Source organism: Aquila chrysaetos, chromosome 12, assembly GCF_900496995.4.
Source record: "Aquila chrysaetos chrysaetos chromosome 12, bAquChr1.4, whole genome shotgun sequence".
Taxonomy (NCBI): Eukaryota; Metazoa; Chordata; class Aves; order Accipitriformes; family Accipitridae; genus Aquila; species Aquila chrysaetos.
In genome coordinates, this window is record NC_044015.1 from 16883002 (window position 1) to 16901979 (window position 18978).

An 18978-nucleotide genomic window follows, 5' to 3' on the forward strand; every position below is an offset into this window, starting at 1 on the left:
AGTAAGTGATTTTGGCATGTGACAGCTCTGGCATGGGGGATGGGGCCCCTATTTCTAATGGAAAGAATATCACACACAGGTGAGTTAGAGGAATCCATGGACATTTAACTTTTGCATGTATTTATCACCCAAATATGATACTATGTTTGGATGATTGTCTACCTGTCTAGTTTCACCTGTTTGAAAAACATCTGTCTAAACATTATAGTAATTTTTAATGGAATACCAAGTATACAGAAGAGAAAAATTGAGATTTTTTTTCTTTTAAAATTCATTGTAAATGCACTAAAATCTGTCTTCTTTTTAGGTCATCTCGTATCACATCCCTAGCTCTGCCAAAGCCTTTGAGATATCCTTTCAATATTCCATAAAGTTATGCCTAATACAAACAGGGTGTGAGTGAATAATTCCTGGTGGCTGGTGCCAGCTTCTGTTAGTATGGCCAAAGTTGTATCAACATCTTTTTTAACTCTTCACTTCCTGATTTGAGAAATATGAACTTTGCTAAACTTCACACCCTTAAAATACAGCTGGAATATGAAACAGACAATAAAAGTGAACAAATCACTAAAGAGTTACGCTGATCATAAATTAGCATAATGAGTTACTGCTCATCAGAGAACCAGAGTAACTGATGGCATCTAATAATACAGTTAAATGTGTTAGCATAAACCACCATAAACACCAAATTTTAGTGAAGTAAAATAGTTTTGTCAGCCTAATGAATCAGTCAAAGATACCTATATTTTTTTTTAAGTCTGCATGCTAATGACAACTTCATTTTTGAGCCAGGAATTGTGAGTGATGATGGGTTTGCTGCCAGGCATTGAATTTTAAATGGTGAAATAACATCCTCAACATAGTTACTCATCCATTGTTACACATGGCATTCTATTTGCTACTGTTTAAAATGATATAACATTCTCAAAGAAAGACAGCATGTGAGTATCAGCTTTTTCTTTTTACTGCAAAGATAAAACAAAGCATGTGAAATGTAATGCCTTCCTGTAATGACAGAGATGGAAGACAGAGGTTTTAAACACTTATTTTATGTATCAAATTGCCCCTTAAGTTCCCTTAAGGGGAACTTTACCTGCTTTTATTGAAGTCCTCCCAAAACCAAAGCAAAACTTAAGATTTCTTTTACCAGTATCATGATACAGTATTTCACAACCTGCAGACTCTGGTTGTATTCCAGATCGACTTGTATTCTAGTATTTTATTTTACCAAAGTTATTCTTGTCACCCCTTTTCTGAAGGTAACATGCATATTTTGCATATGTAACATTTACATTTTCACACAAGATATCTACTGACAAGCCTGTGATTCAGCAGCAGGTGTATGTGTGCTTGTGTGCTTATGAACCAATGGAAAGCTTATTAAAGAACCCACATCTTAACAATTTGCATGCCCTTGCACGCCTGTTGTATTTATCTCCATTGGTCCCTATCTCTTAATCCCCAAAACCTTTTCTCTGACTGCATTTTTTCTGTGGATCTTTTTCAAGTGCAGATACTTTTGAAGACATACATATCTCAAATGCATATTGCGCATATTAAATTATGGTAGTTGATTTTTGGTAACGGAATATGGCATTCTATTTCTGTTTGACACTCCTGATTTGTCTTTGCTCTTTGGGTAATCACTTCTAGATTTTCACCAAATCCCCCTTCATTACGTCAAGGGGTTCACATGACAATTATGGAATTATATGTTGTGGCCCCAGTTCTGTCCTTATGTACATCAGTGCGACACAGAAAACTAAAGCAGGCTTTGCTAATTTAATTTTTAATTTTACTAAGACTTTACATATTCCTTATAGTCATTCTATGTTATGCTATGTTCCTGCAAAACAAGAAGGACAGGATTGCACTTAGATTAACTTTGAGGAATTTTATGTGTTGCTTTACACGTGTTGGCAAGCCATAATTAGTTAATATTAGCAGTAGCTTGATTTTATTTATCTCCCACAAAATTCAAAATATGATTGCTAACGAAAGGATGCTATGGAGATGCAGTCTTTTAGAATTGTATTTCTAACAGTCCAGATGTTATATGACTCAAAATCATTTCCTTTTTTTCCACCTTACCTAATGGTAATTGGTCTTTGCTGCCAGAACAACCTTTGCTTGTGATGGTATCTGGTAATATTATTACTGTATTACAAGATGTCATGATAATAAAAGCCAAAAAATTGTTCTCCCAATAGCATGCCCAGAGTGCATAATGTTTTGCAAAATATTGTGTATCCCTCTCAAATATTCTCAATGCAACTTTAATGAAAAGTTGTCCAGATTTTTGTAAATATTAGCAGCTATTGCTATCTGAGAGACATTTTTACATCACATGAAACTTACTGGGGAAAATATTGGGAAAGAACCTGACAGATATTTTCTCTCCTTCTTGGGCAGGAGTTTGGTTTTGAATCTATTTTTACACTTTGCTTAAGTATGCGTATTCTAATTACTGAATTTACAGTACCTTCACATAGCAGAAAAGAATTATTAGAAGAGAATAATCACAAATGATTCACAGGATAGAGGCTGGAACTTTCAGAATGGAAAGTAATTTAATGTCTAACTCTCACCAAGAGTTCTGTATCAGAAATAGTGTGGCCAGCAGGAGCAGGGAGGTCGTTGTTCCCCTGTACTCGGCACCGGTGAGGCCGCACCTCGAGTACTGTGTTCAGTTTTGGGCCCCTCACTACAGGAAAGACATTGAGGTGCTGGAACGTGTCCAGAGAAGGGCAACCAAGTTGGTGAGGGGCCTGGAGCACAAGTCTCATGAGGAGCGGCTGAGGGAGCTGGGGCTGTTTAGTCTGGAGAAGAGGAGGCTGAGGGGAGACCTTATCGCTCTCTACAACTACCTGAAGGGGGGTTGTAGTGAGGTGGGTGCTGGTCTCTTCTGTCAGGTGGCTGGAGATAGGATGAGAAGAAATGGCCTCAAGTTGCGGCAAGGGAGATTTAGGTTAGATATTAGGAAAAATGTCTTTACTGAGAGGGTTGTCAGACCTTGGAATGGGCTGCCCAGGGAAGTGGTTGAGTCACCATCCCTGGAGGTATTCAAAAAGCGCATAGACAAGGTACTCCAGAACATGGTTTAGTGGGCATGGTTGATGGTTGGACTCGATGATCTTGAAGGTCTTTTCCAACCTAAATGATTCTGTGATTCTATAAAAGTCTTGCAGGCCATGCTGAAAATTCTTTCTAGTGTCAATTAAAAATATTGATTTAAACAACACCACACTACTAGATTGTGAAATTGCCATTGATTAATTGTTGAAGGATGATTTACCTGACCTATAACATAGAGTTACATACCATTCAAAATATTAAAATATTGTGTGGTACAACAATAGAGAACAAAAAATGTGGATAAGTTTATTTTGTCTTTCAAATGTATTCAAATTTAACTTTGCCCACCTTTATCTAAATTAAGTTTGGAACTACTGATTTTCAGGTTAATAAATGATCTGCAACCTGTGCTAGAAAATCAGCAAAACTTTGATTGTAACTTGAAAAGATCACAAGTACCTGAAGCCCCAACCCATCTTTCAGGGTACAATAAACAACAGAAATCTCTCATTTGTATTGTTTACTTCCTTAATTTAATATTTCCCTACATATTTAAAAAAATAGGATTTGCTTATAAATAATCTGTTGTTGACACTCCACTTTACAGAGGCTTTGTGAAGCAGCTGAGCTACCATTTAGTCTTTCCGATTATTTTTTATTTTCAGAAGAAGACAAGATGACTACAAATGTCTCTCTCATACTCAGAAGATAATTTGGATTGAACTCTCTAACCTTTATGACTTTGTTCCAGGGACCACAGTAAATAGGCTATTCAGATTATTATTAATTTCACTGGTCTCTGTGTCTAGTTTTAAATGTTCCATTACATCATTTGCACAAAGAATTCCCTGTGTGTCGCATGGGAAAGATGCTGACCTAATTATTTTAGAACTAACTATGTAGAAACATCTGAAAAGATTAACAAAGGAAATATTATGTCACTACCAAATTAATAACTAAAATAGCATGAAAATCAGTGTATAATTATCTAGGTTTCCACAGAAACCACGTTTGATGTGTAGCCAAAAAGACTTCTGATTGGGCTTCCATACCTCTGCTCTCCCTATAATAAACACGATTTCTGTTCTGCCTTTCACAAACAACTAACCAGTTTTTCAGTAGCATAAGTCCTTATCCTATACTCTTTAAGCAGCACTCTTTAACAGCCCTGATCACCCATATCTTTTTTAAGATCTGAAGTCTTGAACTTAAATCTGTATAAGTTTTTTAAAAAATGTATTATGACAAATAGCACGCTATCAACCAATGGAAAAAAAAAGAAAACAGAATAAATTCATATATGGTAACATTCTGTGTTGTCACAATACAATAGTTGCATAAAAATAAGCAAAGGCATTAATCCAAGAAACAAGTTGGGGTTTTTATTACATTTTGTCGTTATAATTTTTCATTACATGTTGTCATCAAGCCTTCTCAAAGGCTTGTAAGCAAATGATCCCCAGTGCTAGCAAAGGTGAAAAAGGTGTGGCCCATCCCCTAAGTCCATATTCCATTAGAAACAGTAAGAGTTTTATCTGAATTTGTGTTTCATTTAAATAATCTATATTGACAACTATTTGTGGCAACACTCTGTTCTCACATGCCTCTTATATAGCAGATTTTAGCAAAGCCACCTTATAAATTTCTATATGTAAGAAAAGATAAACTCTGTATGCAATATGTTTTTCTCCTACCAAAGCTGATGAAAATGTTGTCCTTGTGTTCATGCACACAGTTCTTTCCAGAAGGTAATAATTCAGATAAACCCTAATTTAATGTATAGATTATTTGTTTGCAAATAACAAGTGGATATTTTAAGAAATGTTTTGTTATTGACCTTCCAAAGACTGCACAACGTTTTTATTGTTCTATCACTTAAGGAAGTGTTAAGGTAGTGTCTGAAGTAGACCTCAATTCTAATTGTATACACTCACAGAAAAACTACCCATACATGCTGCCCTGACTTCAGCAATCGAGAAGCAGGACAAGGGTAGGGTGGAAGTTGGTACGATGGATTTGGAAGGTACTACACATGCTACCTGTCCTACTTCAAGATCTATTTGTTTATGTTTGGAGAGTACTACATTGGAATATTTCAAAACAGAAAATAGAGATCCTTTGTTTGAAACAAGCAAGTTCCTGACACATCTGCTTTATTTCAGAGAAACAAAAGCACAACTGCTATTAATACTTTGTGGATTCTTTTAATAGTTGAATAATTTATTTTATGTTATTTACAGTTACTTAGAACTTTCCATTAATGTTCTATAATACTCTGGGAGGTAAATTCTGCAACTCCTATTTAGTCTGTTAGATCCTGAGACATCATGTGCTTTACCACTTTAGAATCATTGTATTTGATCAAACTAAATGACAGAATTACATTTTAATTTTGTGCTACTTTTGAATGCAGAAAATCTCTCTGGGAGATTGGGCCCGAGCACTGAGAGTACTGTACAACAAAACATAAAGTCACAGAAAGAACTGTAGACCCAAAAAACCACATTTTATTCTACATTACATAATCCACCAACATTCTTCAAGTTCATCCTACTTAATGCTAGGCATTGCTCTTGGAGAACTGCCATTGTAGGCTCCTGATAAAATCAACACAGAAGGGCAGAGAAGCACAGACCTCCATATGGTGATTTAGTTCCCTTCAGATCTGCATTGGCCTCTAAGGTGTTTGTCTCTACTTATTGATAATAAAGAGAACTGGAGCATTGAGATGCCTTATTTTCTCTAACATCACATGGGATTAATCTGTTTTTGTTTGGTTGGGTTTTTTCTGTAAAATAGTATTCCAAATCTGAAGGTCTTGATTTGTCTTGTTTGGACTAGATCACTGTCTGGATTTGTTTTCATTCTTACAAGCAACTTATACTGTTTCCTCCAGATGAGAATTTTGATGTGTAATTGACATTGAGGCTGCAGTACTGGCATACCACATTTATTCTGTAAGTCAGTGTGTGAAAACATCCTAATTTTCTGATGTTGAAAGCACTGAAGGGTAAAAAATATTAAGATTGACCTCAGTGAGCTTTCAATGAAGACATAAGCAAAGTTTGTGCAGGCTTCTTAGTCTTCAGTATGAAAAAAATAAATGCCCATCTCAGTTTGTAGCCACCTTTTTCACAAGCTAATCATTCTACACTGGTGATATATGACTAACACTAATTTAAAAAGCAAAATAAGTCTTAATAGATGATTCATTGTGTCACAGAATGATGCCTGAAATAGTCATTCACTGTTATTTGTCTTCTTGTACAGTTTACAGAAATAATTAGTATTCCATCTGGCAAACAAGTGCAAACATCCATTAGCTAAATGACACAACATATACTTTGACTAGGTCTGTAACTGTCACTACAACTGTATCATTATTAACTACTGAACAGTCTGTCATATAGGAGTACACATCTTTTAGTATATGTATAGTTGCTCCGGATAGGAAGCCACTGAGGTATTTAAGAAAAAAAAATTATGGGATAGCCTAATCTGTCTTTGAAATCAGAAAAGAGAAAAAAAGTCCTTGTATGTAATCTGTAAACTACAGATACATGGAGTTGGTCTTATGAGTTTACTGATCTGCAAATGAGTTCTACGCTCAGATCCTTAAACAATTATCATCAAAAATCACAGTGGAATAGAGCAAAAATTTTATTATGTGATTACTGTTTGTTCTGTAATAATTGTCAACTGTATACGAAAATACAAAAGGAGCCTTCTCCCACTATATTCTGAATGCAAAGGACAGCTTGAATAATGGTATCTAAAAATTGTGAGATTAGCCAATTAGCTGTAAACATATTTTTTTTTTAACTTTTCATCTGAAAGCTAATGGATAACTTTTCATCTGAAAGCTTACACCTGAGTTATAAGACATAAGTTGGAATGCTTCTATATGTGTAAACACCACTTATAAGATTCTGTTGTAGAGATGTAACTGATGGGTTGGCTGAAGATGCATGAGGCAGAATTTAATTAATTTTCTGTGGTTTCTCTGCTAGCTATGGTAGAATTTATTTTGAAAATACTTATTATATGCAGACAGGAGCAAAGTTGATGAGGAAGAGTTCCTTTTATACATTTATAAATTTTTAAAAATGTTTTCTATAAATACGCCATTTTCTTGCAGCTGTTTTACATAACACAGATCCCTCAAACTGATCTTTAAAGTAAATGTCTGTGGAGAAAGACGACCACTCAAATGGTAACAAATGCAATGCTGTTGTCTACACACTAGAAGAACAAGTACAAGTGTACTGGGCTTAGATATTTTCTCCCTCCATTTTCTCCCTCCATTGTAAACCATCAGGAGACTGGGAGGTCTAGCCAGGTCCTTCCCCAGGGTCCTGGGTGTGCTAAGGCACTTCTAAGTGACTGGGACTGAACAGTTCCTCCACATTTGAGAGAGTGTAATTTCAGCTCTGGCTAGACACAGATGGCAGAGCCACGTTCCTGCTCACTGAACTTGCACCCATGCAAAGATCAGACATAAGTATCTTCTGATATATAAATATCTTCTTACTCTGTAAACACATGAGCTTTCAGAAAGGGTGCTATAATATACATTCTGCAGCAAAATTTTACTTCCATAATTATCAATGGAGACATGTCAGCTCCAGTATGCTTGTACATATCCAGCTATTTTGTACTCTGTACAGAACTACAGGTTTCTGTTATTGCACAAGGAAGTAAAGAAAGCATCTCTGTCGCACCTCGGCAAAAACCTACTCTTAAATATGTTAAAAATGTACCCAAAATTCTGAAAAATTTATTAAGGAGCATATCTTTTGGATATGAACTAATCGCTGGAAAGTAGTTATGCTTCAGCATTTATTTGTTTTAAACTTTCTCACAGAAATGACCATCAGAAGAGTTACAAAAGGTTTCAGTCTCACTTGAAGCAGTAAGAAAGCACTTTTGCTGCACTTTCTCAGTGCACCAGTCTAAGTGAACTAGTAAAAAATGGAAGTAGAAAGAGGAGTCTTTCTGGGCTTCATACCATCTTGGACTTCATACAAAATGGTTGACAATGGTGTAATCCCCATACAAAGCTATGTGACACCTCTTTCAATGTGTCTGATAAAAAAGCATGGTTTTGAACAGAACCTGTGTTGTAAAGTTATATTGACTTCGGAAGCCAATGTTCCTATTGAAGTAGATGGTAAAAGCAAGCCTGTCAACCAGGAACTAAGAAGGGCTGTGGTGTTACAATTGAATCCATACAGTGCCTGAAAGTCATTATCTTGTTAACCTTACAGGTAGGCATGGAGGCACAGTGGCACCAAAAGCACACCATGAGCATGTCCCCATGCTACTGAATATACTCTAAGGGGAAAGTGCTCTGAAACTGTAAGCACTGTATTCAAGCTACTAATCTAGGCTTATTAATTTTACATTACTGAAGCTATGGTACTTCGTGGACAAAGGCAGTATCTCTAAATGTAACCAAAACATGGTTATGAAAACAGACTAGTGCTAGCTCAAAATTTTTTTTGTATTGTGGTCCATTACATGTATGGATAAGTATAGTGCTAGCTCTCATATGTGTTTGGGGGAATACACTTGGTTACTGCCTGCTGTTGCAGAAAATGTGAAAGACCAGCCTGGTGAAAGCCACCCTTAAGTGGACAGATTCCAGAAATGGACTTTGCTCCTCTTTCAGCATGAAGAAACTCATGTAAGCTTAAAATGATGCCTCTTAAAATGAAACGCTGTCTCAAATTCACCACAGATGTAACATAATCAAAGACATTAAGCTAATTGATTCTGTTTATAGAGAATTTTTTAGATATATTAAAAATATGCTCTGTAATATAAAATCATACGTAGACAGGTAAAAAAGTGTAAAAATGCCATTATGTGTGTTCATATAAGAAATAGTAACAATTGGCTAAACAGAACTCAAGTCTTAGGCAAGCTTCAGATGCTTGAACAACTATTCCTAGTCATTTCAAAAGTGCTTCATTTCCTTAGTTATTACATTACTGGGTGTTTTCATCCTATTTAGCTTATTTTGCAGTCTAGCAGGGTCAATACTAGGTCAGTATATAATGATCTATAATGAGCTGATATTTGCGGCTGTTGAGACCAGACATAATTGCTGGAGGTGAGCTTGCCATTTACTGCATGCTTTACTGTCAGTTATCAAAACACCTGGTGGTGAGCATGATGTTCTGTTTAGCTGCAGCTTCTATACCTTATTCAACCAGGGATCATCACAGTGAGTTCTTAGGAAACATTCTTGTCACTAGTTTACTTCAGTGAGAACTGGATACATATTTTGTTCAGCAGTTCAGTAAAATATTGAAGTAGGTTAGTAAAAAAGGTGAAGGCATATTTACTCAAGAGCACGTTGTATTGCAAAAAGTTAAAAAGCAAAATTAGAGCCAATTAAAAATGTCCAAGTGCTACAGTGGTAGAATTTTATGCATTCTGGTTCAAGTATTGTAGTCCTTATTTATATAAAATTTCCTCTTAAAGGGCCATAATATTCAATAGGAAATTTAATCTCACAAAAATTCATTACTGTTTAGACCTGGCAGCATTTGTCATTATGCAGTTGTGTGGCCGCAAGACAAAGGGTAAAATTGGGCCATTCATTTAGCCACTGGCTAGAACAAACTCCTCTTCTTGAAAAAAGGATAGAGAGGGACAAGACTGGAAAAGGTCATGTGTTATTTTACGCTGTTATTACCAAAAAGGTTAGGCAGCACGTAACAGTGGCTATCAGAAAACCAAGCTAGAGAAATACAGTAAGAGCAAATCAGATCACTGTCTCCAAAATGACAGACCAAACTTTATCAGTGTGCTGACCCAAAGGCACTCTGTCTGGCAAAATAAATACAGGTGATTTAGCCTTTCCACACAGAATCATCTTCTCTGTTCACTGCCCCCTTTCACGCTGTCTTGTAACACATACATTCTTCCTCTACTTTTTTTTTTCCCCTATATGACACTTCTCAGGCAGTACTCCTGAGAAAATTTTTTATGTTAAGTAAGCTACCAAGCTACATTATAACCACTATCCATTTATACAAATATAGGCATGACCATCCTGGGTAATACCAAAGACTCATGTAGTCTACTTTTATCTGTCTCCAGCTCTGGTCAACAGCACATCCCTAAGGCATAGCATAAAAATGGGGCAATCAAGTGGTGTTTCCTGTGGATCTCTTCCTAGCCTCCAATAATCTGCAGGTCATGAATTTCATTAATCAAGTATGTTTATATTTAATGCCCTCAACAGATTTTTTTCTCCGTGCTTCCCAAACTCCTGTAAATTTAAGTTTTCAAGGTCTTGCAGTAAAAAGTTCTTCAGAGTAACACATTTTGGTTGTTTGAACCTACCATCCACTACTTTCTTTAATCTAGATTATAAAATCTACTCTTCCTGTAACTGAGGTTATTTACAGCTGTCCCCTTGTACTCCTTATGGGAACCTGACTTGGTCATCAGAGTGGTAAGGCTGAGATCTTACATATTTTTCTCTCTGTCCCACCAGTCAGAGGAAGGTGACCTTAGTATGGGTACTTCTGTTGGTACTCTTCAAATTTGAGGGACTTTTCTGCTGAGATTGCACTCTTGGTACATATGTAAATTTTCCTCCAGTCCTTTCTCCTGTGTTTTTGCATCATCTGCATTTCCTTCCTTAGAGTGAGAATGATTCACTTTCCCATGCATGCACATTCTGTTTCCAAACCCAGTGTATCAGGACCCCGGTAGTACCAGGTGCTAGTTAACACTTTCACTGCAAGTATATTACTCTTTTTATTTCAATGCATGATTTCCATAATGCCTGTTTTATCACCATGTAGTAAAGGAAGAAAAGCTAATATAGATAATAAAAATGGGGGGAGTATTTATATATAATAAATCTCATTTTACTATTTATATGTAATAAAAAAGGGGGTTTGGCCACTTACCAAGTGAAGATAAGACATAGTAAGGTAGATATTAAAATGAGGACTTGGTTAAACATTGCAGACTGCGTGCGTTGGATGGCTCTGTGAAGATCATTCTGTATTAATGGAAAATAGGTGTTATTTTTAGTTTTGAATTAATAAGGCATGAGCTGATTCTATAGAGTAATCATATAGTGCCCTGATAAAATGCAGTCATTCAAATGCACTTAGAATTTGCTGATCATATAGAAGGGTGCAAAAGAGCCAGCTGTGATACTTTGATTATTTAACTAGTTCTTTGTTCAACTTGGCACAATTCTGATACTATTGCAAGCTGCTTTAAGGTCTGTCTGCTCATGTCTAGCTTAAAAATTACAGGCTGCAAGGACCAATTAAGGCATAGCAGTTGAGTTCCCTGCAATTATGTATGAATGGAAGAGTAGCAAAAGAACCAGCCATTCCAACTTTCCCTTATTGGCACGGGAATAATTTAGTTCCATGCCAGATACTGCTGTGGGAAACCCTGCCACCTACTGTTACGCCTCCCAAGTTCAGGTTATTGTGTCATGAGTAAATGTTTAACTGATCGTTTGGTGTCGTTTCACCTTAATTTAGCCCGAGGGAATTCCGAATTCAACGCGACTCCCTGGTCTGTCCAGCCCAGGTTGTGACAACTTGATGTCTTAATTTTTTTCTAATTTTGATGCAGAAAGCAGTTTAGTAATGCTTGACCATTTCTATAATCTAAATACAGATCTGGTTAGCTTCCTCTTAAAGTTCACAGTGGACTGTGCTGCCAAAATCCCACTAAAGACAATATACTAAAAAAATAGAAACTCTAAAATAGTTATTTCCTTTGTCATACTTACAATCATATTCTCTAAAGCATGCTTTGCCAGCCAACAATTTAAAAATACAGGAATAAACAGGTTTCTTAGGACTGGCCAGAAAATCTGAAAGAAAAATTAACAAATTCATTAAAAGCTTTTCTAGTCAAGAATAGAGCTTTTCTATTCAAGCAGCAGTGAAACACTTGGGAAAAATACTTCTTATTAATGTGTTACTAGTGTGAGATATGGCTTTAAATAACATTTTTTCTTCCTTTGTGATTAACTGTATGTAAGATAATTTGATAAAATAAGGACAGTCAGTTTTCTGTGCAGACACCAGTGCAGATTCTTAGATTTTTATATCTAGCTGGTTTATTTTATTGATTGTGCTGTAGTTTGAATTATAAGGGTTTGGTTTTGTTTGTCCCCTACCAGGGAGAAAGGGGAAAGTGATCTGTATTATTACTTCATTAAAGTAGCAAACTATTTTCTTGTTGTTGATGAATTTCTGTTCCCACAGGCACAAATTTGTTATCCACATGAGATTCAAATTTACTTAAATAAAAATTAAGAGTATTTTTGCAGCTATAAAAATGCAATGTGCAAATGTATTAATTCAAATATGTTTACCGTGATGATGAAAGGGACAGCATTAATTATTTCCAGGAGAAAGGGTATTCTCAGAATTTGTTCCCACATATTTCCCTTCAAAGAAAAGGAAAAAAAAACACCACGTCACAGTAGGCTTACATATAGTTCTGATGAGAAATATATGTGATATTCCAATGCCACATATGGAGTCTCTCCCACTAGCTGAATTTCAGGAAGATCATTCATCTCAAATTTAAACACATATGTCAAATGTGAATATAGAATATAAGTCACTCTGGCCTATTTTTCTATACTGTTTATCATAATGTGCCTCACAGGCAAAAAAATATACTTTTAAATCTGTATTTTTACTAGAGCAGATCTCTGTTTCCATATGACCATATATTATTTACCTGCTGTGACCTAGTTAATAAGACAGCTTAAAAGAAGAATTCTAATTGCATTAACTAGTGAACTCATTCTCTCAGCTAATGAAGAGCTTTGTTCAATTAAGTTTTCTTTTTCTTCAGAGAATAATATGCTCCTGTTTTCTTCTTTGCGTTTTTAGGTACCTTGGAATCATACGTAGACAACTTATCTCTGCTTTTTCGTTCTTCAGAGGTTAGTTTACTTTTATTTTTACATGCACACTTACACACAGACAAGGAGTGCCTCTTCATACAGGTAACAGACTACCCTGCTGGCAAATTCTTTTATCTGCAACTACTTCTGCTTCTTTCTCTTAGAAGCCTCTAAGTCTTTAAAATCCTACATTACAATGCTTTAGCTTTTGACTGTGCCCAAGTTTTTCTTATCTTAATGCTTATTGTCTTTAAGAGCTGCAGAGACATATATCCAAAGGACATGCCCTGCTCAGAAGATTTTACCATCAAATCAACTGTTTTGATTACCTCTATGCCCAGGTGACTGCCCTATAGTCCTTACTAATGTTTGTTATGAATGATGAGCCGCTCTCTGTACATCCTTCTGATAGAACTTCATGGCAAAATATAAAGCAGAAGAGGAATGCAAATATGTTGTATTTTCCAAAGAAAAAATACCAGTTCATTTCTCTTAATCTTGTTTTATTAGCCTCTGCATGTTAGTTACAGAGGTCTGGATATTTCTCTGTATTAATTCCAATCCTGCTATTAAGATATTAACTTATTAAGTATTAAAAAGAGTTAGGGAAGTTAGGGAAAGACAGTAGTATTCTATAGTGAGTCCTTCCTTCCTTCCTTTGCATTTATCTTTTATCTTTACTTGGTATTTTCTCTTTCCCAACTGTTTTGGAGACAGAAGTACAGAAGACAATCTAGTGCTTAGTATTTGAATTAGGACTACGATATCAAAGTTCTGTATTTCTGCCACAAACACTTCAGTACATTTTAGGGCTTTTTGGCACTTGATCTTGCTTACATGAAATTAGAGGTCTTCCCACATATTTCAATGAAAGCGGTGCTGATCTTTTAATCTGCTTACTGCTAGCTACAGGATGGGGATAATACTACTTCTTTTCCACATCTGAACAGTGACTATGAATGATTACATGTTGCAATGAAAATCCATACATTTAAAAAGGAAGGTATTTAAAATTCAGTGACTTACAGCTTTACTAACTCTGTATATCAAGACTCCATCATAGGTAATGTAATAACAATGTAGTATATGTCATGGCAACATTACAAGAATTTGCAGTACAGCATTGTATTTTCAGTTGCAATGACATAATAATCTTTCCTGTTAAAAAAACCATCTGATATAACCACTGAAAAATAAATACAAGCCCCATAGCATATAAAATTCTTTTTCTATTTTTAACTTTTCACATCTGGAAGCCATTGTACCTATGGGGCAGGGATTATTGTCTTCCATGTAATTGTAATTGGTGGAAGTTAGACATACTTGAGTGATTTTAAATACTTCATGTGATAAGCAGCCCTGTAAACAGAAGTGAAATTATGAGACTGTAAGCTGAGGTTTTATTTGTAGGAATAATAAAATCAAAAGAAAATTTGTTTTTCCCAACTGACCCATTCTGCATTTTCACTAATTTCCTCATTTTTAATGTTAAGAGCTTTCTTTTCTGCATTCTAGAAAAGAAATGCCACATAATTTACTTGTTCAGGCAAAATGCCTGTGCAGATGTGCTCCAGGTACTTAGTGATGTGTGCAGGTCTAAGACTCTGGCTTCCACATACAAATGCATCATGTCTTCTGCAAAACTGCCTTTTGCAGTGAGAATGTACGGTACTGATTAAAGCAGCTAAGACTGCCTGTGTGCCAGTGATACAGTAGGATTGCCAGATGTCTGTGACGAGTTTTGGCAATGAAAATTTCTAATGTAGACATCTTTCAGAATTTTGGCCAAGCACAAACCCTCAAATAATGGGTTAAACTGTGAGAATGCAGATTGTAAACGATTCCTTCTTGGATCCAAGTGATCAGCAGTGTAATACAGTGCTACCTTCTTTGCATTCCTCCCATATAACAGCAATAAAAAATGCAAATTCACTGTATCCTAGTAGCATGATATACTATTATGTCTTCACTATTCTGCATGTTGAATCATTTCCCATATGTCATCAACCAGGTATCAGAAAGGTAAATTCCTTGGAGTATTCTCTTAAATGACTGCTTTATTTATTTTACAGGTTATTTGTGAAATCCTAGCAATGTGCGCACAAATGCAAACACAATCACCTTTTTCTTGTTGTTTTCTTCCTGGCTTGTCCTCTGATTTATGCCTAAATTGTAAAAGCTTTGGAAATGCTGGCATGAAATAAGTAATCTGTCACAGTTTTGCACAAACCAAGACTCTTCTGGTCATCCTGGCTGTGCATAAAGGCCTTACAGTGGGCAAAATACCAGCCTTCTTGGCTTCCTGAGACTGCTGTAAAACTGTGGTAAATGGCTCTATTGTGACATTTCCAGATTGTAACTAAGAGGACAGGGCCAGAGGGAGGGAGGTGTTTGCATCAGGTGGATTGCCAAAGTGCATTTCAGTACTATTATTCTTCCTTACATTACTCTTATTCCCTTATGGGGAGTGGAAATACAGCCATCCTAAAATTGCCTCAACTTCTGTGACAGGTATATGCAGCAAATCAGGATAGTAGAGCTTTACACCCATTGCACACTAATAAGTAACTTCTCATGGGAGCTGACTCATTGGTGTTTCTCTCGCTGAAATTGATGCAGACCACAAGCAGAATGGATAGGGATAAAATGCTGCCCAATAAACTCAGGAACAGTATAAACTGTGATTGTTCTTTACTGTTTTGGCACTGGATGTGTTAATTTTTGATTGTTTCTGCTTATAATTGATTTGCATTTGTAACACCAACACCTAAATACTATATGCTACAAGAATTAAGAATAACTTTTAGACAGTAGACAGTTTCAAGCCTCTTAGCATTATTGGGCGCTAAGGAAAACATTCATGCCATACTTGATAAGGACACTAAAGTACAACTCTCCAACTTCAGTGGTGGCTCTTGATAGCTACTGAATGTCAGTAATTCAAAAATTTAAAAAAAAAAAAAAAAATTATGCTCCAAGATACTTTTAGCTTTAGAAGACAAGTCTTCATATTTACTATGATAAATTATTTTAGCATTTTTCTCCTGAAGGTACTAAAAATGCAGAGCACCTAAAACTCACTAGGATAGCACATAACACAAATGAAATTAAGAAAACTGAATAAAAATACTAGGAAAATATAACTTATTAAGGAGAATACAAATACAAAAATATATTGTATTCACACCAGATGATATCAAGGCATTTTGCAAAGATGTTCCAATAGCATCCGAGATATGGATAACACAAGTATGTAGGTATCCATAATTAAAAAAAAAAAGGTACCGTCTTGGCCTAGTTTTTTGGTGTGTGGTTTTAGAGGCCTGAAACTTGAGTTATAGATACTGAGTAGCTTTGACATCAATGAAAATCGTGTCCGTCGCATTATGGATAGACATATAAAACTGTGCACTTGAAAAAGCAGTATCCAAAAATCAAGGTCACTTTTGAGAATGTGTTTTCAAATTACAAAGTGCCAGTGGACAATGGAAAAAACCTGAAATTTAATTTCTGACTTCCACTTTCTAGGTATTAGTGTTGGCTCATAAATTTGGGAAACATGAACAGGGCTGCCTGTGACAATATGGTGTCCTCTACACATGTGTTTTTCTCAACTTCCTGTTTGTACATCAGTGTGAGCACAAATGCAGGCACATGAATTTTATATTGAAACATTTAACTCAGTTACTTTTTGTGATTAATTATGCCTAAAAGTAACTAAAAGTACTTACCTTATAGCTTAGATAACTCAGCAGCAGAGTTTCAAAGAGACTTATTAAAGCCACAGAAACCTTAAGTGATAAAATATGTGTATTAATACTGGCTTCTAAAGAATATATGACATTAAGCATTACAATGAAAAGTAAAAGATAATAAACAGCTTTTCCATGCATCCTCTGAAACCATCTCAGCTAACAGCATTTAGCATGAAGCTTAAATATTGTTATTTTTCTGACTAAAAGCACAGCCTGTGACTTGAGTCCTATTGCTCTTTTCAAAGTATAACACTCCAGAGAGCCTGCAGGGTGGCCTTCCCATGGTTTTTAGAGAGCTCCATACACAGTCTGTCAGATTGTTTCTCAAGTTTCAGTTGTCTGTTCCTAAAAGGTACCAAGATCTTTTCACAAGACAGAGAGAGAAGGAAGAAGCTGTAAATAATGGAAGTTAGTCAGCACTTTACTTTTCTGTAATAATGTTATGAATGTGTAGAAAAACAAACACTTTTCTTACTGTGTATAATTCAGAAAGTTGAAAACAACAAAAACCGATACAGATGAATCATTATTGATTTTAATATTTAAATGCAACTGAGCTGAACTTATCAGCCTTACTTAGATTTTATATAGTTAGTGTATGTATTATGTAGTTTAAAAATATTTAAAGTTAAATATCAAAATAGTAAAAAATTTACTTAGAACTTTATACATATTAAATAACTATAAAACTTCCTTAAATCCTTTGCATAGCAAATATTTGTCTTTTAATGTATGTTGTGGGAATATTCTGTCACGAAAATGTACAAATTCAGCTGGAGCCTGACGTCAAACAAGCCTAAGGATTTCTAATTTTAAACTTACGCTCACTACTACTGAAAACTCAGAAGAGTGCACTATTTGCACTCACAATATCATTATCTAGAATTAAAAAAGATGCTATGAATTGGAAAATTATTAAAATATGCAATCAAAATATGATATCAGTTTCTCCAAATAAGTATTATTGTTTTATATAAACTCAGGTTATATCTCAAATAAAAATAAATCTTTGTTTGCAACTATTGTATATATCCCACCATGAATGCATGTGTATATACACACACATACACAAACACATATGTAAAAATTCCTATGTTTATCAAATAAACTTATTAAACTGTAACAATAAGCAAATACATCTCTCAGTATTTTTTAATTAAATTGAATACAGTAATCTGAATTTCTAAGTCAAAAATTATTCAAACTGTGCATACTTTAAGCAAGAAATTGAAAGGTATTTTCATCAACAGATTCTTCCCTTAGTAAAACTGTATATTACATAGAGGTACAAACCATCATAATGGCATTGCACTAAGCATGGTGCAGGAATATAATGGTATATATAAACATTCTGGAAGCTTAAGGAACTCTTAATAGAAAAAATACATTTCACAAGAATTCCCACAGCACTGTCCACAAGTAAAAAAGTGTTCCTAAAATAAGCAGGCTCCAGGACACTGAGAATTGAACCACAAGTTTCAAAAGACCTCCAAGACCTACTAAGCACTAACATAGTGCATCTTTTGTGACATACTCCTCTAAACATGTAGGCTTCTATATTACGAAGTAACTTTAGCTTTCTAGTGTATTTAACAAGAAAGCCCATGAAGCATGTCAAAAGCTAGTCATAAGCAATTATGAAATTTAAACTCATCATTAGAGCAGTGACTACCTGACTCAACAGAGCTTGGTAATTCTAAGAGAAAAGGCTATCTAATTCTACAATATTTTGTTTAAGATTTAATACTTCAGAAATATATATAAAAGCCATATAAATTCAAATCATTTAGCTCAGATCAGCTAATCTTTATGCTTTTGTTGTACTTGGTCATCAAGTAGATTTCTTTGTTAACATCAACTTTTCCAAGTATCCTTTAACATCACTAAAATGCTATAAATCAATATTGACTACAGTTATTAAATGGAAATAGTTAAATCACCCATTTAAATATTACCTGTAAGCCCCATAAAGGCAAGCTTCGATTCACCCAAATAATAGGAGACCTGTTCATTATAAGGAAATAAATATGAAATTAATCAAAATCTCATTAAGTGTTTTGAACAAAATGAAAAGAAATTTGTACATGTAAATGGAAATTAGAGCAGCCTTATTTTTAAAAAAAATTCTCAGTAATAAAAAATTTAAGTCAGTAGTTAGCTACTGAGTATTGACATTGCTTGTATTTCTAATCCAGAGCCAATCATTGAGTTCCAATGGCAGTAATCCAACACCCA

General features: G+C 35.1%; 1 protein-coding gene and 1 long non-coding RNA gene across 2 annotated transcripts in view; one reads left to right on the plus strand and one right to left on the minus strand.

Moving 5' to 3' along the window:
• KCNT2 (potassium sodium-activated channel subfamily T member 2) overlaps nt 1-18978 on the minus strand; it is a 160469-nt gene that overhangs the window by 92128 nt on the left and 49363 nt on the right. The window contains 5 exon segments of the mRNA XM_030033481.2: nt 11007-11101; nt 11855-11938; nt 12446-12520; nt 16720-16779; nt 18699-18747. Coding sequence (XP_029889341.1) covers nt 11007-11101; nt 11855-11938; nt 12446-12520; nt 16720-16779; nt 18699-18747 — 363 coding nt within the window.
• Nucleotides 1-18978, plus strand: part of LOC115349346 — a 44738-nt gene that overhangs the window by 8289 nt on the left and 17471 nt on the right. The window contains exon 3 of the long non-coding RNA XR_003926064.2: nt 12975-13027. This is a non-coding gene — a long non-coding RNA (uncharacterized LOC115349346). The remainder of the gene's footprint in view (nt 1-12974; nt 13028-18978) is intronic.